The 27,328-nt window shown below is 40.5% G+C and overlaps 1 protein-coding gene across 9 annotated transcripts in view; it reads left to right on the top strand.

The window, feature by feature from the left end:
• The window catches only part of LOC119187874 (uncharacterized), a 244,152-nt gene that overhangs the window by 31,190 nt on the left and 185,634 nt on the right, over positions 1–27,328 (top strand). For 8 of the 9 annotated variants that reach the window (XM_075878776.1, XM_037435978.2, XM_075878780.1 and 5 more), the window contains 3 exons: positions 11,315–11,437; positions 14,942–15,018; positions 20,631–20,718. In XM_075878776.1, the coding sequence (XP_075734891.1) occupies positions 11,315–11,437; positions 14,942–15,018; positions 20,631–20,718 (288 nt within the window). Of the gene's footprint in view, positions 1–6,077; positions 9,691–11,314; positions 11,438–14,941; positions 15,019–20,630; positions 20,719–27,328 lie in introns of those variants that run through there. The other variant, XM_075878779.1, reaches the window with a different exon arrangement.

The raw sequence follows: 27,328 nt of genomic DNA, 5'->3' as shown, positions 1-27,328 counted from the left end.
AGGAATTCGCGGAAGGATGCTCAACTGCTTGTCCGACTTCCTATCGGACCAAACTTTTCAGGTTCGTTTAGGTACCACACTTTCAGAAACTTTCACTCAAGAGAACGGTGTGCCTCAGGGCTGTGTCTTAAGCACAACCCTCTTTGTCGTCAAAATGAACTCTGTGAACCAGGTCATATCATCTACTCTTATGCACTCACTATATGTGGATGATCTCCAAATAGCGTGCCGGTCATCTAACATGGCGACGTGCGAGCGACAGATTCAAATAGCACTAAACAAGCTAACACAATGGGCCAACAAAAACAGCTTCCGGTTTTCTGAGGAAAAGACGGTTGCTGTAGCGTCCTCCCAGAAACGAAGCTTACAACCAGACCCTGTACTTAAAATAAACGAAACAGTATTGCCAATAAAACAAGAAAAGAAGTTTCTGGGGGTCGTATTTGATAAGAAGCTCAATTTTCTTCCACACATTAATAATCTCAAGGTGAAATCCAACAAAGCCCTCAATGTCCTCAATGTATTGTCCCGAAAGCACTGGGGTTCCGACCGTAAGTGCCTCCTGCTCATCTACCGCTCTTTAGTACGCAGCAAATTAGACTACGGTAGTATAATCTACGGTTCAGCAAGAGACTCGTATCATAAGCGCCTAGACCCTGTCCATAACAAAGGGTTATGCCTCGCAACAGGTGCCTATCGAACCTCACCTATTTCGAGCTTATAAGCCGAAAGTAACGAACCATCCTTGGAATATAGGAAAATGAAACTAATGCTCACGTATGTCCTTAGAGTTCGTTCTTCACCACATCATATATGCCACAGTAGTGTCACACACTGCGACCTACGACAACACTACGCCAACAAGCCAAATGCAATTAAGCCACTAATACTAAGATTTGAAGAAAAATTTTACGTCCTAAATGTCCCTAACGAAGCACTCTCCATCGCCAGAAGGCCACCCAGTTTGGCCCCATGGAGTGACTTCTCTAAATTCTTGGATTTTTCACTCACACATATAAAAAAAACACCCCACGTGAACATATACTACACGAATTCCTTACATTACAAGAAACATACAACACTTACGAAGAATTTTACACTGATGGTTCGAAGACATCTGCTTATGTCGGAAGCAGCGTGGTAGGAGCAACACACGAGCAAATAACTAGACTACCGCAGTTCGTATCCATCTACACCGCTGAGTCCTATGCGTTATGGATGGCAGTACGATACATTATAAGCTCGAAACATAAAAAAACTGTAATATTTACAGACTCGTTAAGCACGTTGAAAAGTCTCAATTATAAATCTCAGTATGAGCCATTCATAGGCGATATTTTAAACATGCTATCCCACACACCTGATGACCACACCATACGCCTCTGTTGGGTCCCGAGTCATGTCGTTATCCCAGGTAATGAAAGGGCAGACCAACTAGGTGCAACAGCAAAAGAGATGCGCGAGTCAAAAACCAACATACCTGCCAGAGATGGGATTCAAGCTGTTCACTGGGCCGCCACCTTTCACTGGCAGCAGGAATGGAAATCACGACAAAACAACAAACTTCACCTAACTAAACCTGTTCTTGGTGAATGGAAGACCCGTCTTCATCAAGCACGTTTTATCAAAGTAGTTATATGTCGACTACGAATAGGTCATACGCACATGACACATAACTATCTATTGGCAGGTGAAGAAGCCCCAACATGCGATAAGTTTTAGGAGCAACTAACTGTAATGCACATTTTAATAGCTTGCCCACATATGGAAAGATTAAGAGAAAAATATTTTAATATGTTTTACAGGTTAAATATTCCCTTTCATCCAATGCTACTCTTGGGCGATGACGCCCTGATACCCATAGCTGATGTGATCAGCTTTTTAAATAGAGCATAACTTCTGAACAAGGTCTAACTACACTAAACTATGCTACCGCTAGACATAGCAAAACTTGACTGATGTTACTCGTAGCACAGCCTCTTCGGAGAGGCATCTGCTGCAGCTGGAATTTACGAGGCACTTGCCTCCCGACCTTAGGTATAAGGACATGGGTATGTCATTAGTGCTATGTAAAAACCGTTACGGTTTTAACATAACCTCATGCACCAACCATACACATTAACCACCCCGAGCATCACACACACATAATCTTAGAAGAGATATATACTTCACGCGTTTACGAAGCCAATCTTTTTAGGCCTTTATACAGCCACGCTTCACCGCTCATCATATCCCATATGTCATCGCCGTTCAGACATTTCAGAGTCATTGTCATAGCCCTGTCCACTGTAGGTATTCTCACCATGAGTCTGGCGCAGCATAGCCTTAGTCACTCTTGCGCCACAAAACCCAACATAACTAACTAACCAAGCACCTTGCGATGAAGGGTCAGTTAGTGAAGAAGCAAATTTGTTCAAGTGATAGTGCAGTTTGCTTGAGAAAAGCAAAGGCGTGTCGATTGATGATGTTGTGTGGTTAATCTGATTTTGAAGTATCAAGAAATTATGCCGTTGGAGCAGTGACAAGTTTCGAAGAAGGCAACCAAAGAGACATGATGACCACCTGCAAAAAACGAATGGTCAACGCTACTGTCCACAAGGAGTGAATCGTCAAGGCTGAAAATATGAAAGGCGTGTTGCACAGATCGCATAACAAGGGCCAGATTTGAGTAGGGGTGGACCAGCTGCATCATTTGCGCCATTGTGCACCAAGCACACTTTCCTGCACCATCCTGCGCTGAACCACCCCTGCTGCGCCAAACTCAGCACTAGAATTTAGCTGCAAAATGAGAAAGCGATCAAGCACAATACCTGGAAAATTGGCTGAAACATTGTCTTTTTGGTTTGATCAAAACGGTTATAGTTTCGGTTTTGTAAAAGCTGTGAACGCTCTAGGAGCAGCCATAAACTTTGATCTTAAGGGCGGGGTCGCGATCGCTATGTGCCACGATCACAGCAAGCATCAGCGCGAACTGCTCATGAAGCCTTTCACCTGCTCGAGTGCTCTCAACGCAAAGAGACGGCAAGAACCCCATTTTGTAGAGTTACGCAATATCGAATCTAAAAGAGTTGGCTGCCAGCCTTAGAATTTGTTGCTATCGCATTTGTTGCTATCGAATTCGTTGCTTCGCCATTCTGGTGAAATTGTTCTTGATGACATGATGGCAGCGTTCGGAAACAATATCAAGAATGACAGTAACGACACTCATAAGAAAGGGGATAGTGTCCGTTTCCTGGAATAGCTTAGACAAAACAGGTGCACATGACTGCTCATCAAGCGTATGCACATGTTCTCGTTCATTTGGCCACTGTGCTTCGCGGTTCAAGCTCGCGCATTCAGGTAAAGAAAACAAGAATGGGCGGCTGTACATAACTAAAAAGTCGCAGTTGCACCGCAAGTGTGAAGAAATGAATGTGATAGCAGCAAATGATAACGTTATACGAAGTAACTCATTTGGATCCGATCTCACGTAACTGTACAAAACGCTGTTGTACAAGAATACAACCACTTCAAAGAGAACGACATTTTTTACACTTTCTTTTCATGATGAGATTGCAGCACATAGAAGTGTATGCGAGTCGCCCGCTTATGGCTGCTGAGTTAGCGTGTGCGCCTGCAATTGCGATCACCACGCCCTTAGAAGGAAAGTTCGTAGTTGTTGCTCGAGCAACACCTGCCCCCCACCCCCCCACTCGCTCGTTTTTTTTTAAGCTCTTTCAAGACGGTCGGAGTGCTTCCTCTTTGCTTCGACTACAGGCCTCCCAGGTGGAGGTAACGGGTCTTATCGCATGCGCCCTTTGAGCAGCAAAGATGGGCGGGATGATTTGGCCTCTGTTTCAGCTGTGTTCGTTGCCCTCACTCGCGCTTTTATTCGCGGATAGAACATCTGATGCGTGGGCGTATGTTATCATTTTTCAATTTATACGGGGGACATGACGGTAATGGCAAAAACCCGTTGTAAGTGTGCATGTAATTTCTAACGCAATAATGAGGCTATTGTGTAATTTAGCTGAGCGTTTAAAAATTCAGCATTGAACAAATACAGCTTCACGAGTGCTTTGAAAGTGGCTAAATCTGCTCTGAATGTTCTTGCAAAAGTTCTAAGTGTTCTAAAGTTCCTCGAAAAGGCCCTTCTGACTGCTTCCAAACTCATGCACCCAGTTTCATCCCTGTATGAGGTGCAGCTCATGGTGAGCCATCCTCTTCGTTTTGTGTACAAATGAAATGTCTTAATCACTTCGTATACTTCCAAAAGTCAATCATTGCTACATTGTTGTTTTTGTAAATAATAAATACAGAACATCTGAGCAATATGACCTTGCACGGCAGTTGAACTGAACCAGCACATGCTTAGACGGTGATAACTTCCGTCGCCTACCAGTGTAAACATCATCGAGGGCATCCAACAAACACAGATATGGCTCAATGAACGCAGGAGAACAAGAAGTTGCGCATTAACTGGCACAATCGTGAAGTGGCTCGTCTTTTCTAACGAATGGCGGCGATTCACTACTTCTGTCGCTCTTGCTCATCAAGCTTTGCAGTAAATGAGTAAAACTGTGTTGTGGGCTAGTTTTACAGCGAAAGCAGTTATGAGATAAGAACACTGGTCACGTGCGGTGCTGTAGTTGTCTGCCGCCGCCGCCAGTGTCTGTAACTAGTATCGCAAGAAATAAGAAAAAAAAACTCTAAATAAAAAACACCAATGACAAAATGGGATTTGAACTCGTGTTCGCTGCGTTCCGGTCCAGTATTCTACCACTGAGCCATACCAGTGCTTGGAACTCGTTTCCAAACTCTCTTTAGGCAGGCTTGATGTCAGAAAAGGAATCGCAATAATATAAGTAATAAAGTGTTTTAAAACATGAAAGGGACAACCGGGCATCACACAATGTGAATGACGTAACGAGTGGGTTGTCCGATGCTTCAACCCATTACAAAAGCTTGTTCTCGATCACCCACTACCTGTGGCGCTTACCCGATTAGGAATAATTTTTCATCGTCGTCAGCCACTACATAAAAAAAATTAGACAACAATTTTAGCAAGTGTGTAGCGAATACCACGCTTCTACGAAAAATGATGAAGGATGGCATAGTGAATGGCAGCCTACTACAGAAAAATTATGATTATTTATGGCATAGTGGGTACCGAGCAAGTGTGCTTTAACAGTTACCCAAAGAATGCTTATAAAAGGCTCTGAAAGGCCGATCTTTCAGCTTTTGCTGTGACTGTGCTGCGCGTTCCGCACAGGCCTGGCGGTTTTTTGTTGGTATATGAGCACCCCACATGACAGCTATTGTTATTCAACATCTCCAAGTTTCAGACACCACAGGTATGATGAATGTTACTTCACTTCGGAAACATTAATAACGCGGAAACACACCTACAATGATGAAGGTAACTATGGCGGCCATCTGCTTACTTTCACGAGAGTAATGAATAAGTCTGCCACCTATGGCGCTTTTGTCAGTACACATTAGGCGTATAAGAATCAGATTGGCAGGTTGAAATGGATGTGGCTGCACTGTACACACTTCTAAAGTTTGCAGTAAAACTGCCAGAAGGTGCAACGATTCAGCTTATTATGCACTCCCGTAGTCTTTAAAATAGTGCATGCAACTGCACATTGATATTTGACCCCAATATCTATTACGATTCACAGCCAATTTACTTGGAAAATGTTGCTGAATACCACTAGCATAATGCAATCAAAGTTCAGTCCCAACATCATAACATTATGCTTGTGTGAACTAATAAAACATGTGCAGGTGATCTTGCATAACCGAACACCAAGTTATGCTAAAACTGTATAAACTGTACCATTTGTAGCTTAAAGGGGCCCTCCAACATTATTCAAGCCCCCCTCCCCATGTTTTATTCGTGGGTTGTATAAGCTGAAGTAGAAACCAAGTAATGCAGCAAGAACGGCAGGGATAATAGCACGCAGTCTGAAGTTATTCAACTTTAAAAATCAAAGTACAAGAAAAAAAATGCCAACACTCAGATCAATTTTTGCGGGTTCACTTCACCACATTTCACTCGCCCATGACGTCGGAAGGCTTTTAATGAAATAAGCTGGAAGCACCTACGTAGGGGAAGCTCACACCCCTTTGTTGCTTGTTTTTCTTTTTTTCAAAGTAATGTTGACCTTGTTGCCGCAGTAACAAACGTGGTGTCGGACACCTGGCTTACCAGAATGTGAGCAGGAGCTAGTGTGTCAAAGCGAGGTATTTTCTGCTTTTTTTTTTTTACAACATTCCAAGTCACTCGCTCCTTTTATTCTGAGAAAGGAACTTGTGAAATGACCAGGACAGTGAAGTACTGTTGACCCTTCGCGCATTGTTCGACGAGCTGCCCGATGAACAACAATAGTGCTCTGCACCCCTTGAACAGCACATGTGCCGAAAGAGACAGCTTGCAAACTCCCAAAAGCAAGAAGAGGGAAGAAAGACAGAGGTTTTTCATATGGACATCCGACCCTGGCAAGCCGTAATTTCAGTGGCGAATGGCAGCCAACGTCTCTGGCTGTGTTCCAATTTTTAGACAGCACGTAGACAGTCTATGCAGACTGCTTAGAAGACCGCACCGAGCCCATACTGTCGAGAATTGGAACACGTTTAAATTTAGACAGCTTTTACGCGACAAGGCGCCACCTTGCGTTGAGAAGAGAAGTCTTAAATGAACGAACATAATAGTTGTGTTTTCTGGTTTATTTCGTGTTGAAATCTAAAAAAAATTTAACGTTACATTGAACGTCTGGAGAAGCATCTGCTTGTGTGCAGACGACCATTTCAGCGAGATTCAATCTATTTGAGCGATTTGCTGAGCCGCCATCTTGTTTAGGCAGCAAAGTAGCCTGCATCGTATTTGTCTACGATGTGGTCTTCTCGGAGCTGTCTACTTTGCTGGCTACGTGAGAATAGGAATGGGACGTAAAATGGCTGCCGTCCATTTAGCTGTCTATTTAGCCGTCTACGGTGAGTATTGGAACACAGCCTTTGTCGTGCTTTGTAGTTCCAGTGATCTTTTTTGTTGTGGCCCCGTCTGTTCAGGGTTCGATGAAAAAGCACAGAAAAGAAAAATGAAACAGATTAGTAACCTCAGTTTTGATCCTATACCACGATTTTTTCTAACGTTACATTTATTCAATGATATGGCGGCAATCTTCCGGCGTCATTTCTGCCCCCGAAGCTCTGGTGAGCACCACTACGTGAGGATATGGTTGGCAGTGATGTAGTGACTTTATCCTATGATTAAAATACTGAGTCATTTGATATCAGTGCTTAGACTTCTGCTGAAATTATCTCCATCTGTTTGTCTACGCAAATCATAAATAAAAAATAGGTGCTTCAATAGTGGAGGGCCCCTTTAAAGGGGTACTGACACAAAAACTGCGGCCTCATTTTTTTTTTTTTCCTGCAATGTGCTTTGGGGGGCCTGTTAGTCATAGCACCGCACTTCATTTGCTACAGCATGTGACAGATAATTATTTACAGTCCCCTCATTACTGACTAGTTTCAGTTTCGGTTTGAGAGCTCCAAAAATGATAAGCCGCCAGGTGTAACTATTGCCGCCTAGCGTTTGCAGCTCTTGACCACGTCAGCACACAGAAGTGTGGCACACTTCTGCACGGTCTGCATCAAGAAGCGTTTTCGAATAAGAAATGGGACTGCAGTGTCGCCAAACACAAATTTTCAATGCGTACGCCAAGGCCACGCACTCGCGACCAGCCTCCGAGAAGTATACTGCTGGAAAAAATGTGGCAAAAGGAAAATGGCAGCCATGATGTTATTACAACTTGTTTTATTGACTGCAATGTGGTGATGTCAGTGAAGTAAGGGGGCATCCAATCAAAACACAATCAAAAGGGCCCCCATGGGGTCCTTTTTGATTGTGTCAACAGCTTCATAATCCAGACTTCGAAATTGCTGTAAAATACCTTCCAAACTATATTTGCTGCTGATACTTTGGAAATAATATACGTATGTTCATGGGAATCGATCCTGCAGGCTATCTCAGCCACGAAATTTTGTGTCAGTAACCCTTCTAGGTACCTATTTTGGTCAGCTGTTAGCCATGTGCAGGGCTGTAAAAGATGTTGGGAATATTTGAGAGATCTTGGAGTCACAAATAGACACTGTTCCTGGTACAGTTAGTGGTGGGGATGCGCAGCACTGTTGCAGCTTGCTCTCCCATTTCGAACATCGAAATCTAATACTGGTGTCAATATAATTCTGTGGACAGGCTTCAGTTTGAAACATTTTGTCTGTATACTGTTAGGCAAATGTTGCTTTATCCACAATGACATTCTATCTGTATTAATATTTTCTTAGTGTAGCAGCACCTCAGTACATCTTTAATATAGATGAGCATAGTACATGCAAATTCATTGGATCACTAGGTATTATGGTAAAAAAAAACCACAATATTATTGTGTGTTGAGTGAGCTGTAAGACAAACACTGTTCCTTTCTCCCCTCCTTTTCATTAGTATATTTGTTTTTGAAGTAGGTGTATGCTTGAGTGGGGGGATGATTGTGGCCAATCAAGATAATTGCCATATTCTGTGATGGAAACTGGTCATGTCTTTTTTAAATAGTTTTTTTTCTTAATCCTTTAATGCCTGAATTAGGAAACTGCCAAAAAAAGAAAAATCATTTCCATTTTTTAGCTTTAAATAGCCACCTTTGAATAATTCCACTTTTAATTATCAAAAATGCACCTTTAATGCATACTTTTATGTATGTCAGCAATTCTCCACATACCAGAAAAACGAGGACCTTGCAATAAAAAACGTGCTTCAAAATCGCCCAACATGTCGTGTGTGATGTCTTGAGCGCGTAGACAGTAAACAAACACAATCATTGAAGATAAAACTTGCATCAGCCAGACGAGAATAAACGTGGAAGTACGCTCTTCGTGCTCTTTGCCATCAGCTACAAAACAATTGGTTCTAGTGTAAAATGCATTGTACAAGATAGCACTAGATTTTTTATGCTGAAAGCTACGTTCCTCGTGAGTACTTGACAGCCGGCATTAAAGGCGGCACGCATTCCATGCATGACTTGCTTGCTCAAAATTTTTAGGTATGTCACGGATTTGAAACAACAGGCAGTAAAGGGTTAATCGCCTTTTACTATTGCCATTTCTTGCCAGACACACAGAATGTGTACAGGTCCTCGTAGGCCTTATAAACCCTTGAAGTTGAAAATTGTGTTTTCAAAACCATTGGAAGTCAATGAAAAATTTTTTTTTGAAAACCTCTGAATTTCATGAAAGAGGTTTCATGGTTATCTTACCCACCCCCTCTATATGGTAGGTCAGCATAAAATTGGCAGACTCTCAATTTTCGAAATAATATTGTCGCGACGTGAAGACAGAGGTCGTATTAGAAGACGCTGAGAAAACAGCAGCGGGTTGGTCTTTTTATTAACCGCGCGCGCCAGAGAGTTCCTCGTCTTTCTCGTTGTTGCGTTCTGCATAAAAGCGTGCAGATGCGCGTATCCGCTGTCGCCTTCGTCTTTTTCGCGGGACACACGTGACATTTGCCTCTTTCTAAAAATGGCATCGTCCCGATGTGCAGCCAAAGCGCTCTACTAAAAAAAACGCACATATGCACCGACACCCACAGGACAAACGAGAGTTAGCTGGACAAGTAGGGTTTCATCCAGATGACATGCACAATCTCGGGTGAGCGGTTTCGGCGACTGGAACTGCAATCGCCGTCGGGAATAACTTCGTAGTTGATATCATTCAATCGTCGGGTGACTCGATATGGGCCGAAGTATCGTCGTAATAGCTTCTCTGAAAGTCCGCGTTGACGTATTGGGATCCAGACCCATACCTTGTCGCCTGTTTTGTAGGTTACCAATTGATGTCGTAGGTCGTATCGTTTCGCATCTTTGTGTTACTGGTGACAAATACGCACAGGGGCTAGCTGTCGGGCTTCTTCGGCACGCTGACCAAATTCTTCGGCGTCAGCGTGAGTGTCGTCACACTCGTGCGGCAGCATAGCGTTCAACGTTGTAGTGACTTCACGCCCGTGTATTGAACTAAACGGCGTCATTCCGGTAGTTTCCTGCCAGGCAGTATTATAGGCAAAGGTCACAATATGTTTAAACTTGAAAGTATCGCATCTGGAAAAGGTTGCAGATTAATTGCATATATTGATAAATCAAGTATTATGGACATAAAACACAAGAACATTCATGTTTAACTGCTTGGCTGTTCTTATCACTCTGTGTGCTTTACCGTGCTACAGTGAAGCACAATAATGCAAAGCCATCATTATGAAATGCAAACAGTTCCTTGCTTTATATTTGGAAACTTGCATCTTACTCCTTCAATGCCTCATTTATATTGCATTTTGTCAGTAGAAATGCAGCTGGTGATGTAATTACAGCACTGCTTGAAGTAGTTCACTTGCGGAGGTACAGCACCAATATTGAAAGTGAAGGTCAGCTTTCTCGATACACACAGGTGGTGCAGTGGTATGCGGTTGCATGGGATTTTCAGGGGGTATTGCTGTTGTTTATTGATACAGTAAATCTATATATCCATGTTTTATATATCTGGGGTGAACTGCATAATAATTTAAAGCTTCAACAAGTGCTTGTGCAGGACTGCAAAAACCCACAGTGGGAGAGGAGATACCAGTATTTGGTGCTTGTTTCTTTTCTCTGTTTCACACATCGTTTGTTTGGCCTCATCCTTTTGTTTATTTTACTTCCTGCACATCAATTTGCCTATGCCTTCCGCATTTTATCTCTTGGATTATCCTATGAGAACTTCATGCCAAAAGTGTACATTTATTTTGGTTTCATCTCTCGTTCTGTCAAGCAAGTAATAAATGAAGGTTGATTCGACTCACGCCACTGTTCATTTATAGAGAAACTCATGAACATCGCCAAATACTGCTTAAGGAAGTCCCAGAAAGGCAACATAATATTGAACTATCGAAAGTGTTATGGAAATGTTGCTGTAGTAAAGGAGCATGGGAAGCTACTTTGCACGCTTAAAAAATTCTTTACAGTCTTGAAATTTCTTGAATGCCCTTTAATTTGGGGCTCTTAAACCTGTATGAACATTGCATACAACAAGCACCTGTTCTTGTGTACAGTGTACAGTATTTTGTTGAAATGTGTGTCTTGCATCAATTGAAGATATTAAGTGCTGATATGTTTACTTTTGAGTCCTGAGAAGCATTTTTTTAGCAGTGTCATTGGAGTTTTATACTTGTTGCCTGGGAAAGGACGTCTGTTTCTAATTGACAAAAATTGATTATTTTTCTCTTATTGCATCTATATGATTACAGCACATAATTTCGCTACGACGGGACAATTTGCACCTCCGATTAAGACTGTACTTTCTGGCTAGACAAGGCCACTCTAAACCCATCGAAGACGACCCTGATGTTAATCTACAGTACACCGATATGGTAAGTTTTTTTGTGCTTGATCAATACTGCCTTGAACAGTTTTTCAGCACACTTCATGGAAATGGCCTTTGGGAATTCATCTTTTTGCACACAGTGTCATATGATCCTTTTGTAAACTGGTTGATACAGTGAAAAAAAAAAGAAAAAAATCAAGACCCTACAAACTGAGTGATGTTAAACTTGTGAGGTAAAGCAGAAGTAACTAAGTGTATCTGACAAAGAAGTACATTGTGTGATGTGTGGCCATAAACTGGCAAATCAGTTCTGCAGAAGCCCTAAAAGTGGAGGAATGCTTATAAAAAGGCAAAATTATCATTCACCTAGTGGGAGCATAAAGCTAGTAAGAAAACTCATGTGATTTGCTTAAATAGAAAGCTTCAGAGGTAAATAAAAATTTATGCTGGTGTGGAATTTGTACCTGAGACCAATTGTACTCTGGCATAGTTGCTTTACCATATGAGCTAAATCTGCTCCCACTTGGATGTGGGTCATCCAAGAAAATTTGTCTTGATCCTAGTCACGTATGGTTTGTAGCTTTGTGGTAGAAGTGAGTGTATAAGAATTTTTCTCATTCATAAACTGTCCTCCATCTTTCTGGCTTCCACACAGAACTGCCGTGCGTTATTTGGTGCCCCTCTGCTTTCCTCACTATGCATCATTCAAACTACATAGCAATCTACATAGTGTGCTGATAGTGCCTTTCTCTACTTGCTAAAACAAGGTACATCTCAATGAACTGCTTTAGCACTATATCATGTTCAGAAATTTCATAAGTGTACATTCTTGTGTGCATATATAAATTTCATTAAACATGGTTACACTTCTCCATATTAGAGACAAATATTAAGGATCAGAATTGTGGGACTGGTGAATGCTCCACAAGACTCATTTGCTGCTCCAGTGCAGAGTTTTATGTGCTCTGAAAACGGCACCAAAATGGCTACAATCAATCCGCATCACTGCCTATGACAAAAGAGTGGGGGCCATAGTTTTCATGCCATTTCAAGTGTCCTCATATTACGCGATGCCCCCCTCCACTCTTTTTATTTATACTCCTAAAATGTTTATTTAGATTGCGGGGTTTTGCATGCACAAATCACGATATGACTTTTGGGAGTGACAGGAGGGATTCTGGGTTAATCTTGACCAGCTGGTGTTCTTCAGCATGTATCTAAATTAATGTACAAAGGAGTTTCTGCATTTTGGCACCATTGGAATACATTTTCATGGCAAGGAATCAAACCCTTGTCCTTGTGCTTAGCAGTGTAGCAGTCATAGCAGCTAAGCTACTATGGTGAGTTCTGTTGCTAATGATTGATTGATATGTGGGGTTTAACGTCCCAAAACCAATTTTGTTGCTAATGAGGTAATGTTCACTTCCGTTAATGAATTTCACCATGCTGATTCTTCTCTTCCTGCATTGGACAGACAATCTTTCCTGCAATAAATGTGCTCTAATTTGCATGGCCTTCACTTGATGATGTATTGTGCTATTACAGAGAAGCATTCTGACTGCACACAGGCAAATATCACCGTAACATCAGATCATCCTACAAACCACGAAGGGAAAGGCCACATGGTGGCACATATTACACTGTGATAAAGTGGGGACTCCTAGTGGATGTAGGGTGCTTAAGGGCACCTTATCCTTCCAGTTACCGTAAAATTCCAAGCAAGCATCCTCCCCCCCCCCTCCCCCGTCTCGCTCTTTTTTTCTCCCTTGGTGAAAAATAATTGGACAAGATTTAGAGGGGGGGCCCATACTCGGTCACGGATTGACATTCAAGATGGCACCAGAAGTCTCAGAAGAGCGCACACCTGTGCTTTAATGGAATGCTTTATTCAACACACATGTATTCACTGTTGTTACAAAATCGGAGGGAGTCTTCATGTGAAACATCATGCATTATGGCCAGGGGCAAAAGACCTTCAAATGTTTCGACTATTAGTGACAATTGGGAATGCAACCCTTTGACACCCTATTGTGAGTGTTCTAAAAAATAATGCACACATTAAAGCCTCCCGAAACTTGGGTTCCTAGGGACCACTGCAGCAGGATTCTGTGGTGAACAGGTAAAAAAAAATAGCAGGAAGGGAGGAGGGGTGCATGCTTGATCGTTGGTGCATAGATCAAATCTTTCTCAGGTAGGGGTGCTTGCTTGGTATTTTACGGTAGTCTGCTCTTGCTGCTGTGGTAGTGCTTTTGTTATGGCGCTCGGCTGCTGACCTGAAAGCCTTGGGTTTTTCAATCAATCAATCAATGTTTCTTTATTAGCATCAGAAATGTACATTGTGAGTAAGTATGGGTTCGATCCCAGTTACATCCGTTTCATTTTCATGGAGACAAAATGTTAGACATCCGCGTACTGTGTTATTTCAGCACACCTAAATAGGCTTGTGTGAATAGTGAATCTAGGTGCGAAGCGAACTTGCAGTGAATAGTGATTTTCGTCGAATAGTTTTAAATGAAATTCGATTCAAAATTGCCCTTTTTTATATATGCGACATATAAGAACACATGGGCATATTGGTCATGACCTAACTAACCTGACCAATAGTTTTTTAAAGAATGGAAAGAAGGCCTGTGAAAATGTCATTTTATCAACTCAGAGGAAGTGGAAACAACTTTGAATAACTGTAGGATTCGACTTTTGGTAGAATGCAAGGGATAATCCGTAAAATATGTTTTGTTTACAAGTTTACTGAAGCTTAGAGCATATATGACAAGCTCTTAAACTTAAAAAACGATGAATCGATGTGAGGGCATTATGTTCATTTAACCTTGAAGTGGGGCTTCGCGAAAGTGTGGATTTCTTTTTGATAGGTGTTTTCATGGCTCAGCACTTCTTCATTGCAGTGAAACCATCTTTACAAAGGGTTACATGCGAATTAACACTTGGATAAGTGTTTTTACAGCTTAGCACCTCTTCTCTGCAGTGAAACCACTTTTGCAAGGAGTTACATGTGGAATAAAATGCATCTATACTTTGAAGTTTTCAATAATTTAGATATGAATCAAAGAAATTCGAAAACTGTAATATTCGTTTCAATATTCAAAGCATTTGAATAGTTGTAATTCCTAAACTTAAAGAATCTCAGATGATAAAATAATGCAGGACTCCCCACTATGGTGTGTTTCATTATCATGTGCTTTTGGCACACAAAGCACCAGATTATTCATCGAACCTACAAAAAATATCCAAAATTACCTACGAAAACCTGCAAGCAAAAATTTAGTCGCATCAGTAGACAGGTCCACGATATTCTAAGTTAGAAAATTAGCCTGAATTATTTTGTCATACTGTGCTTAATGAAACAACAAATTAAAATTGGCATCACTTTTTGTGATAACCTGGTACAGATCTCTTCAAAATTGGTGTTGTTTGTATTAATATTATGAAAATCTCAACTGTCCACATTAGTAATTACGGTTGATAGCAAGTAATAAATGCCTTACAGTTTTAGTACTTTTTTCTTCAAACCTTTTTCTTCATTTTGCTTCAGCGCAAGATGATTGATGCGGAAATACAGAAAATATTGGATACACTTAAAGAAAGAGATACTCATTTTGGCACATGCAGGTAAGTCAGAGGAACTTTTCCGTTTCATTAATCTTTTTTTTTGTCCAACTTTGGCTGAATAAAGCATGCTAGTTTTGTTTAAGCGTGGGAATTTTTCAACTCCTTGTGTATTATTAGGAAAACTGGTGTTTTTAAAAGGTGCACATTTTTTTATTTATTTATTTTTATTGTTGAGGAGTTTACTGCATCTAATACTTCGTCACACATGCACAAAAAGAAAATTGAATGAACTTTTCATGCATGCAAGCTTTACTAACTTAATGTGTGCTATACGAGCACAATAAATTGCCAAATTCAAGGTAGCTGGACACTGAGTTTGTAACTGCATGCTTCTATCTACTAAGAAAACAATTTGCAAGACAAATTGTGAAATATACAAATGTACTGCAGTGTAATGGTAATGAGCCCAATCTCTAGAAAATTTAATTTTTTCTCATCGGAATAGAACCAACAAATATTTTACTGTAGGCACTATTGTTGAGGATTTCATGCAGCAAAGCAGTTCCTTCATGCAAAGCATAACAGAGTGACGCAACCTTTGTTTTCTGCTTAGTTTTCTAGTCACACCTGCATTTCTTATATTTTTCACCTGGCAGCCTGGTGCTAAATGTGAATTGAAATGGCCTGAAGCAGAACGATGCTTACCGGTGTTCTGACCTGGTTTGCATGGTTGTTGCTCTCAAAGTCCAACTGAAAAGCAGCTTCTCCAGACTCGCTACAGCTCAATAAATCGATAAAGTCAGCTACAAACACTGGAAAACCAATATTTGCAATCTTTTAAAGCATATCGGTGGCCATCTTTGCCATTCACTTAGACTTTGGACTTTGCTCAAAAATCAAGGCCACATGGTAGAAAAACAAAATATGAAAAAAAGAAAACGATAGTTCTTCTCTTTCAAAATGGATAGTGCGTTGTGTCTGTGAACAGCATCGAATATCTCAAAAGTGGCAATTTAAACTATCCATAGCTAGCTATTGATGCCCTGTAGGTGCGATGCGAAAAGAATTAGAGGCACCCTGTAACACTTTTTGCAGTGCTTGGCGCTTTACAAGTCACATGCTGAACAAAGTTTTATAATTTGTCTAGTACGAGCAGAGTTACAGGGAAACATTATGGTGCAGCATGGGGCCTAGAATTTACAGTCAATTCTCAGTCAGCTTGAAATCGCCGCTTGTTTTCTCTACAAATGATGCCATACACCTAAATTTCTGCACCATATATCCATGTTCATGGCACTTGGCTGATTTCAGCATCATGAGCTGTGTAATTAACGGGGCCACTGTAGGATGTTGCCACATGGCCGTACTTAGGCTCATGATCACACCGACAAAAATCAAGTGTTCATAGAAAAAGTATAAAAAAAAAGGCATGCATGGTGTGTGCTGATGATAAGTCACACCTTGGCCACATGTCGTCCCCCACCCTAGATAAATTCTCAGCGTGCTTGCTAACATGAAATGAGAGAAAAAGAGCTTGAAGTGTGCAACAAGTATCTGTAACTGTGCTCGTAACTGACGGATTTCAAAGATTTTTGTGGCACATCATTTGCGAAGTGTCAAGGACTAATAGTGACATTATTTCATTGTAAATTGAGTATTGCAGTGCATTTCAAGAGAAAACCCTGCTCCTCAATTTTTTTCCAATTCTTGATAAAATGTGATGAAACTTGTGGAGAATATGTATATTTGATATATATTTGTGTGCAGATTTCAAATATGCAATTAATTTTCTAGTGTAGTGTATAGTTTGCAAAATATCAATTATTTTGTGTGCATTTTGGGAGCAACATTTTTAACTGACAGGGCTTCAAAGTAAGCCAGCATATCGCAATAATCTGTAATCATGACTGTATACCAGGAAACAAGAATGGATTTTCTAGACTTATTTGAACAGCAGTTTCATTATGTCACTCTCAGACTTCACTCAGAACAGGGTTTGGTAACATGAAATGACCATATTTTTCTGCACATGCCTGTTCTATTGCATTTCATTCATCAGTGTCATATTGTGATGGAAGCTATTCCGTTCCAAACTGGTTGTTGTTCGTGTTGTATTAATTCAAAATTCAATCTTCATGTATTACTGGAGGAAAACATAGAATACCAATTTTCTTGTACAAGCTGTAGTGCGAAAATATGTGAGAAAGTGCTGAACTTCCAACAGCTGTTATTTGGAATTATTGCATGCACACACCGAGATAGTCTATATCAAGTGTACCAGGTCAATTTTCGACCATCTCCGATCATGCTGAAAAAAAAATTGTTCAAGCATATGTCAATATGAGAGGTAGTTATTGCGGTTACGTAGTGCAAAAAAAAATGTGTTGCTTAGAGGGCGCTTCAAACTTTGGGCAACCAAGTGAAACTGTGTTGCGCTATTAGTGAGAACAGACAATAAGCCAGGAAAGTAAAGGGGATGTTATTAGAAGTATTTGCAATGTAAATTAGAAAAAAGAAAAGTGTACGAAAATGTTACTTGCACCGGCAGGATCTGAACCTGCGCTAAATAATTTCGGGGATAAATAATTTATATGTTACTGGTTTGGAAGAATTACTATAGAACAGTTTTTTTCTTGATTTTAAAATGCTAATCTTTCATGACTTATGGTTTATATATTTTTGTTTTAACTTCCTTTATTTTTTGCCTTAGTCAGAAATTGCAATGTGCTGCATGTTTAGCTTTCTTTTTTTATGAGAAGCATGTGCTTTTTTGTGAGTGATATATTCGCATTATGTGTTTCAAAACTGCAGCTTTCTACAGTTTTGCAAGCAAATCTGCAACTTTCTCACTTGAATTTGTTGCCCAGCTTATTGCTTGAAAAGTTTGTTAATAAAAAATATTTTGTTATGTAAATATAAAGAAAACAAGAATTAGGGTGACTTATTCTGTGAAAAAGTCAACATGAAGTCAGTTACATCTTCAAGAGTTATGTCACCATGTATTTAAACTCTGGCTAAAAATAGCTGGGGTGCCTGTATATGTAACGAAATAAGCAGAAGAAGGGCTTGTTTTTTCTGTTAGGCACAGCATTTAATGGGAACCAACAGACAACCAAGCCACCTTGCTTCATGCAGAGACTGGTCCTGCAACCTTTAAATAATATGTTTGGTGCTCTGTCAATTGAGCTACCATGGCAGTTGTCCTCTAGTACACTTTATTTTTTATATCTGTTCATGTGAACCTGGGAGCATATTATAGATATATAAAACATGGACTCCAGTGGATATTTTAGGAGCGAGCTTTAGGGCTGTATCAAATATTAAGAATTCCGTGCTTTAAAACTTCCTGTTTGCCACACACATCCACATTTTATTTCTGGTCCTGAGTTCAGGGTATCTGTCATGTTCAAAAAAAAAAAAGAAAGCAAAGCTCATGTATTTGCGCTGGCACGGGTATTGACAGTCTTGGAAACCATAACAGTACCTGTTGACCTAATAAAACATATTGCAGGGCTAATTAGAGATACATCCTTAATTAAAATATAAAAGAACATGACAGCACCCGTTCTGTCGTGCTCTTCTCTGTTCTGTTCGCATCAAATGTAGCGCTACACTATTTTAATTAAACACCCTAGAGACTTCTTGTTACATGACCAGGAAGTGCAAGACATGGCTATTTGGCATTGCGCACACCCAATTGCTGTTTATTGGTTTCTCAGTGGCTTCTTTCAAAGGGTTCAGGTGGTGCGATAGGTGGTGAAGTAGAATGGTGGGCAGCATTCCCACCTCTGCCCACCTTGGGGGAAAACCCTGGCTGTATAGTACAGTCGTTAACACGCGCACGCATGTACACGCTCACACGTTACAGTGACTCCATTTTGACAATCTGGTAGCAAGGATTTTCTCTAAACCACCCACCTATTTTACTTAACTAGCATACTGTGTCAAATTGTTAGAACACCTCCTTTCGTATAATTACTTTCTTGAATCTTAACTTTTTTCAACTTGTGTGACACTCAGCTAGCAACCTTTTTGTATAAGCTATGTATTATTCTGGATGATGGTTTCTTAGCCGACTGCATCTTCTTCAACTTCACTGAAGCATCATACAAAATTTGTCATTGACTACTTTTTTACAAATTTATTTGGCTAACAATGATCCTAACTAACCTTTCGTGACCTATTGTCCTCATTGTAGACACGACTCTGTTTGGCCATTTCTGGACACAGTTGGCAAGGAAAAGCCCAAGTTGAGAGCGTGATGAAAACAGTGTGACTCACTGTTCACATTTCTTTTCATACTCCCTGTATATCGCAGTTAAGCAGCTCCTGTAGAGGCTAGCAGTGGCACTGTTCTAAGTATCCATTGTAAAGTACCAAAGCAACTGTCAGAGATAAAATATTTCGCAGTACATGCCAATTTTTCTGACTGCCTCAACATCACAGACCATCAACAGTACAGTTAAAGCTTGCTAATTCTAATGTCACGAGACCAGAAAAATTGTCCTAATGAACTGAATGCTGAATTATTAAAAGTATTATAAAAACAACAAAGAAACAGTTGTTACATCGGTGCACTTTCATTTTATTGACTAGTAAATAAATGCAGCTCTTATTTTACATAACAGCATTGTAAGATGCAGTTTTCATTTTTTATGAATTTACAATGTGACTACAGTTTAAGACCTCCGTGTCTTAAGGTGAAACATGCTCTTAACCCATGCCTTATTATGTACCAGCAATGTGATTGTGGATGGCAGCCACACTTTTCAGTAAGACCGCCGCCATGTTGGCTGCCCGCGAATGTTGTGTTCGTTTCTTTGCGAGACATATTTGCGGTGCTTCACACTTGGTGTGGTTCGAAGATGGTCTGAATTAACTGGGTTGTGGGTGTATATATTTGAAGCCTTTAAAAAGCACACATGCTGGCCGGATCACGTCAGAATTATCCAAATTCGCAAATAAGTGAGTGTCTGATTGACAAGGTTCTACTGTATTTATAAATGATAAAAGTTTGGTTGGGATATAAGGGAAGGTTGTATTGTTTTGGAGGCTTTGAGAGTATTTCATGGTACACCTTACAAACATTATGAGGGATAACTAATATTAATTACAAAAATAATTACCTCCTAATGGTTTTTTTAATCTTGTATGACTCAGCTGACACGTTTGGTTGACAAAACCAACTTCCAGGTTCCATGACCAGCATATAGTATTACAAATGACTGATGCTTGGAATATGATATTTGTAAGTAGAATCAGTTTAAGAACATCTAACCAGCACTAAAGACATTCTAACCAAAAAGGCATCTGAGCATAACCTTGTGCAATTACTTTCACGATGCTGTTGCCTTGTAGTATATGAACAGTAATCAATACTGAGTTAATTTATTGCTGCAGTGTGATCATTCAGAATATATTTTCATGTCTAATATTGCAAACAGAAAAGAGTGTCATTCAGTGTCTGATAGCAGGCATAGTGAATGTTGCCCTGCCTGTTCTAGATGCGTGCGGGAGGCAGTGGAATAATAATGCATGGGATCTCTGCGGTTTGTTGCTTTTGCATTATTAGACATCAGAATAGTACTTTGAGTGGTACCTGCCAAATGTTTATGAATGTTTGGCATAGATGGTCTTGAAGCAGTCTTTCAATAGCAGCCTTTGCTTTGTAGGGCGAAAATCGAGGAACTGGAGCGGCTCCTGGAGAATGCTTATCAGGAGAAATCCGAAATTAAAAGAGAGCTTTCTGAATGGAAACAGGTGGGTATATATCATGCTTATGAAACCTATTCTCTTGTGACAGTACTGACCATCATCCCTTTCAAGGTCTATATAGGCTAATGACTTCCCTAATTGCACCGTACTCATTGCTTAATTCATAAAGTTGATAAGCATTTGCAAAATGTGAAAAGACTCTTGTCAGTTGATATGTCATTTGTGTTAACCTGTAGCGTAGCACAATGAAACTTTTACTGGTTATATAGGCTTTCATGCTGATTTTAATTATGTAATTGTTTTTGCAGTACATTGCACAGTTTTCATTTTATGCCATGACAAATGTGTAAAGTGTAGTTCCTTTTGTACAAACTTTTTCTGCCAATTTACTCGCATAATTTGCGCACTTTTTTTTTTGCGATTCTGGGGCTTTGAGAAGGAGGTGCGCAAATTATGTGGGGATTTCGCGAACGCATATGAAATAATATGCAATAGTCCTAACGCAGGAAGTGTATACATTAAAGAAAATAAAATAAACTGCAGCACGAACGAAGTGTACTTGCTTGTTTAACTGCATTAGAGGGCACTTTAACCTGTCGGATCTGGTCACATACGGTCTAGTCGGATTCGCTGAGTTGAGAATCATCGGCACGGTCACTGTCACCGCCCTTGCAAGCGCATTGACCTCGGTTCTGTTCAGCGCGTTCAAATGCCCTATTTTCTTGAAGCTCTTCTCGACAATGCCGGGAGAAACTAGGACCCACAATATGGCGATACCAGAGAACTTAAGTGTTTGCTCATATTGAATAGACCTTCTCCAACGGCAGGAAACTTGTATCAGCAAGCATGCACTCTTTCTTCCGTACCGATTGCGTCGATCGTCACAGGTTGAAGAACTTCCCGCTGAAGTGCTTGGCGGTGGCTTGATTCCCGTCTTCTTTGGCAAACTTCATAACAGCGAGCTTGAGTTTTGCCGTATATATAATTACTGTAGCCCACTGCAAGACAACAGTAAAAACGCGAAGGACAGGTGGGGAAACCTAAACTTCCGAAATCAATCAAGCATGTGTTGCAGCGCGGACGCAGAGAACGAGGGGAACAGTTGGTGCAACAGGCCCAACAAGCCCTCGCACGTCTCCGGTGCCGAAAGTTGTCCATACTGTGATGCAAGCATATATTCACACGGTGCTAGAGATGGAAAGATTAGTGGGGGACAAACACCTCAGCAGCGCACGGTATTATAGAGACCCTAATTTGTGGGAAGTCTTGGAAGAAGTGACTTCGCACTCGCAGCTCGTTTGACTGCCCTCTCCTGATTGGTGGGCCACGCGCCCCACGCTCCTGTCTAAAGAATCCTAAGCTCCACAGTCTTCTTCGAATGCGCACCTGCGAGCTGGCTTGGCCGGGTCGGGGTGCGCAAAATATGGGAGTAAATATTTTTTTTCGTAAAGCTCACAAAATATTAGGGGTGCACAAATTATGCGAGTAAATACGGTAACTTTTATGGTTCTGGAGCCATTAATGGCCCATATTGCTCTATATTAACTATAGAATGCAAATAACTACCAAGAAAGTGTGTATGAGACATTTTAATGGACAAAAAAAATTTTAATGTGAGAATTCTTATAATCCTCAGCAAATACTAATTGCTTACTTTAGCTTTGTATAATTATACAGGTGATATCAGGTTTTAAAGGAAATACTTGCACCCTTCACATTTTAAGGAAAATGTGGGCAAAATTTCATCTCAGTCGAGCTGTCAGAAGTACAAAAAACCGGACTTCTAAATTCAAGAAGTTGCCCAATAAAGGATCTTGATAAAAACACATTTTAAAAGTATTACTGAAAGCTCATCTATGCAGAAAAGATGTGTGTTTGAGATGATATCTGCCATCATGAAAGCTTGGCAATCGTTATTTTGATCATGTAGGTTCAGTGAACCCCTCATGCGAAATGCGATGGCAAGCAGCCAGATGACAATTTCCAGGTGACTCTAGACAATGAGCTCTTATTAGTTTTTAGTCACCACCTTGTGCTCCTTGAAAGCGATTTTACCCTACTTCAAGTTTAATTACAATTTTCAGTTTTTTTTTTGTCGTGAAAGTAGAGAAGTTGAACTTGTGGGAGCAAATAGTAAAACCGAAAAATATGTAATTTTGAAAATAACTTTCGTTTTTTGACTTTCATCTCCTCGTAATAACTTTTTGAGCCGCTTATTTATACATGACTTCAGATCGACACAGTAGCCCATTGTGGTGTGTAGCTTTGCCAACTGCAGCAAATTTCATGCACCTCTGTTTTTAATGTGTGTTCTATTGTGTTTTGCACTGGCTGCTTTTTTTCGTTCCGACCTCAAATTCACTGTTGTTATCTCAGTCGTGTTTGTTGCATTTTGATAGAAGTGAAATGCTAGTGGCCTCAGTACTATGCAATCTCATTGCACAATAAAGAACACCAGGCTGTTGAAATTTTCAGCGCCCTCCAATACGGCATGCCTCGTAATCATGTGGTTTTGGTGCATAACACCTTACATATTATTATATTTCTTGTTCTGTGGTCAACTGATGAAAGAGCTGCTTGAGCAAAAGAGCTATCATCCGCAGCTGCCGTTGTTATGGACTGACACTGGAAACAGCGTGATAAGGCTCATATACATACACACATACCTTACAAACTGAGGGAAATCATTCGCCTGATTCTTACCTCATTTTTATTTGCATATATATGTTATCATGTAGGGCTACAGTTGACTCAAAGAATGTACGTCTCCAAGATTCCGGCTCACGAGCAGGAGGCGCAATTTCCCGCGCACAGTGGGAGCGGGGCTCCACGTTACTCTATGGGACTGTAGAGCAAAACGATAATAACTCCTCTCTCTTTTTGATTTTCTCATTGCTTTCACGGTTTCAAGTAGCTACTGTATGAACCTTTCTTTTGCCAGAGTTACAGTATTGTGGTTATAATAGTGTGAATTCTCTAGCTTATTAAATGATAATGCACAGCGCCTATGGGCGCTTTCGGAAATATTGGCTGTTTTACTGCATTTGAATCGCTACCGTGGAGACGTGCTTGAAGACATTCAATTGCTTTCTGGGATTTAGGTACTGGCATATGTCTAGTTCATGATGGTATAGAACGTGTTGGAATCGCGTGGTAAAAAAAAGTTCCCTGGGCAGTTTTGTTCAGGGTGCGACAGCTGTCAAGCCCTCGTAGCTCCATCTAGCGGTGGGATGGTGTACTCTACGGTGCCAGGTAAAAGTTGAAATAGGGTGCGCGTTAAAAGAGAGGATTCCTGTGGAAGGCACTTATGACCCCGCGAAACAATATTTAGGGTTCATTGAGGTAAATATCTGTAGTATAGCACATCAATAGGATATTGGTAAAAACAACGAAGTGCACGTTTCCGAACATCCGGTGTATGTACCACATAGACCCCTCAATTTACAGCACATTCTCGAGTTTTACAGGTTTCATGGTAGTTTTAGTTATCTACGAATTAGTTAATTAGTGCTAATTAACCAATGCATCTCAGGTTAGACTTTGAAATCGGGAGTAATATTCACCGGGCGCGATATTACGGATGGTGATATCAACTCGCCGTCCGCGCCGCTTAAATGCAGCATACCTCAGGGATCCGTCCTCGGGCCTCTTTTCGGTTTATATCAATAATGCCACCCGTCATATTCCAGCAAATCTAAAGCTTTTCGCAGATGCCTGCGTGCTTTAAAGTAGTTAACGCTTCCAGTGACCAGGTTCTTTTAAATAATTCTTTTTCTAAGATTCAAGACTGGTGCACAAAATGACTGATGACCTTTAACGCGAGATAAACTGTGGCGATTACCACAACCTGCAAAAAAGATCCATTAAAATTCTAATACAGCCTAGGCAATCGATTCTTGTCCTTTGTCTCACAGTATACGCACGTTGGTCGTGTCATCACATCTAAGTTAAGATGGAAAGAACATGTCTGTTATACTGAGAAAAAAGGCTTTGAAAATACAAGGCTACCTAAGATGGGCACATGCTGAGGCATCCGACAAACCTAAATGACTCCATGTGAAACGTACGTAGTACCAATACTATAATATTCATCGGCTGTCTGGGACCCGCACACGCAAGCTAACACAGATAAACTTGAATTAATACAGCGAAAAGCTGTAAAATTCATATTCAATACCTAAAAGTAACACATCTTCGTCAGTTCTTCTGGAAGGCACTAAACTAGAAACCCTGGAGTGGAAATATTATCGCAAAACAACGAAGCTGTTCTATCTCATATATAATAATAAGCTGACAATAAAAAAAACTAATTATATTGAACCAATTTTGCACCACGAAACGCGTGGCTTTAATCTTGACAGAGTGACTGAGCCCCTATATACAGGTACCTTTTTTTGTTTCCCCAACAAGCAGAGAGTGGAACGATTTGCCACCATAGATTCTTGAAAGTGTCGATCTCAACTAGTTTCTTCGTGTATTAGCTGTTTTACATGGCTCATAACTACACCTTCATATATATTGCAGTGCGCTTCATTTTATACCCATCTTGATCAGACTGATTGCTTGAGGTTCAATGGCTCGCTTCTGCACGATTTTTCAATGCTTCGATTCTGTAATGTTTCGCTTCTTAATATTGCCGACTTTATTTTTGCTACAGTTGGTATATGAGTTCTTTTTACCCAAACAACATAACCTAGTGGACACTGTTTTTTATAGTTTTTGTTTTGTTCAGTGTTTCTTGAGATTGTGGACCATATTTCATGTCGCTTCTCTTTTTTATGCGTTTTGAAGCATTGCGCTTTTGTTCAACACTCTTTATACTGCTGTACCTGCTACACAATGTTGCGTCCACTGCGCCACACACCCCTGCCCAAGGTCCGGCACCAGATTGGCAGTTTTTCTTTAAAATCTTTAAATAAATATTTAAATAAATAAATCCACTTCCTTTTTTTATTGTGCAACTCTCCAATTTAAGAATAGAAATTAAAAGTGTTAAGGGAAGTAAGTTAAATGAAAGAGATATAATGCTGAAAGGCGGGGAGGTTAAGTTTTTAGGAACAAATAACTCTATTTGCACTGTGTTATGTCCCCGTAAGCCGGAATAACAAGCGTACATAACAAGGAACTGAGTTTATTACTTTTAAGAAAAGCATTTGCGCGCAGCACGGTCCAAATGGTCCTAGCGCTGGCTTTCGAGTGCACTGTAGGCCATAAAAGGGGCGAGGAGCACAAAGGACAGGCAACCAGTGTGCGGACGCGCTGATTGCCCCAACAGTCAGTCAGTTCCCCGGCGCGTGGCGTCAAGTATCGTGGGGGGGAGGTCAGGTGGTGGACAGGGCGCGTTCCTGCAGCTGGCTGGAAGCGGGAATGCACAGTCTAAAGCCCCTTTATGCGTTTTCCGGTAGAAGACGCGATAGAGGAGCTTTAACTTGAACAAACAAAACTCCGGCTGAAACTTTTTTTTTTTACGATGGCCGCCGTTCATTCAGGCATTCTGTGAAACTGGCGGGTGACCACTGGTTGTCCTTTGTGGAGTTACCGGCAACGCGAGGCATCTTTCTTATCTGGTATAACCTTTCAAGGCGGTTTTGGCAGTATGGCTGAGATATGTGTTCGCAGCTCGCAAGAAAACATGAGAAAACATGAAAAACATGAGAAAACATGAAAAAAAAGATATTCCAGTTTCGTGGTAAATGCACATTCTCATTTCACGTGGTGTCCAATAGTTTTCTCAAGTTCTCGAAAGCTTTTATAATAATTTTCTGTAACATAGCCTAGGATTCTGTAACCACAAGTAATGTTCATGAAGCTTTCATCATATTGTAGCTGCCTCAAGCATTTAGTTCAAAATGGTTCATATTTATTTATTGGTTTCTTTTTTGTTTGTTCGCTGTGCCATCAGTGTAGCCAGAAGCTTCTTTCGAGTGGAGGCTTTACCATTCCTTATGCATGGTGGTGCATCTCTTTGCATGTGTACGTGCACACAAGCATCCCCCCTCCCCCTCACCCCAGCACTGCCTACACCAGGGTCTGTGCGATTTTTGCAGCTGAAGTGAGTTCTGACACCAATAAGATACCCAAATCGAGCATTCCTGTGGTTTTGTGCTTGAAAGAACTGAAATAAATTACTGCAGTGGTGATGTTTGGTTGGTCATGGGCTCTATCTCCTAAAGGGAAAGTTGTTGCTGAGGCTTGATAAGGACAAGAAATGAAAGTACTTGGGAATACTTTATTTTTTATCTTTTGTATGAATGTATACAAAGTTAATTTATTACTGAATACTGTGCTTGAACATATGTACCGACCTTGTGTTATGATCTTGGCATTTGCATCTGTTTATAGGTATAATTTGTAAATTTGTGCGTGCCACATTTTTTTTATATTTGTATCGGGTTATGTATATAGGTTGCACACATTTTTTGGTGGCTTTCGTGTTTGATTTTTCGTGCATTCATTTCAAATGTGTGCACAATGAATGTCTAACAATCTTTGTATTTGTTAGGCACATTGTAGAAATAGATCATAATACAGTTTTACAACATAATTTTTATAACAAACGAGCTGCGTTGTATTTTGCATGTGCATTTTTTTACTACAGAAGACAGCTTTATTGAGCCTATCACTCCACACAGGTACTTTACCTTATCAGTGGAAA

Source organism: Rhipicephalus microplus, chromosome X (assembly GCF_043290135.1).
Source record: "Rhipicephalus microplus isolate Deutch F79 chromosome X, USDA_Rmic, whole genome shotgun sequence".
Classification (NCBI taxonomy): domain Eukaryota; kingdom Metazoa; phylum Arthropoda; class Arachnida; order Ixodida; family Ixodidae; genus Rhipicephalus; species Rhipicephalus microplus.
This window is presented reverse-complemented; position numbering and strand designations above follow the sequence as displayed.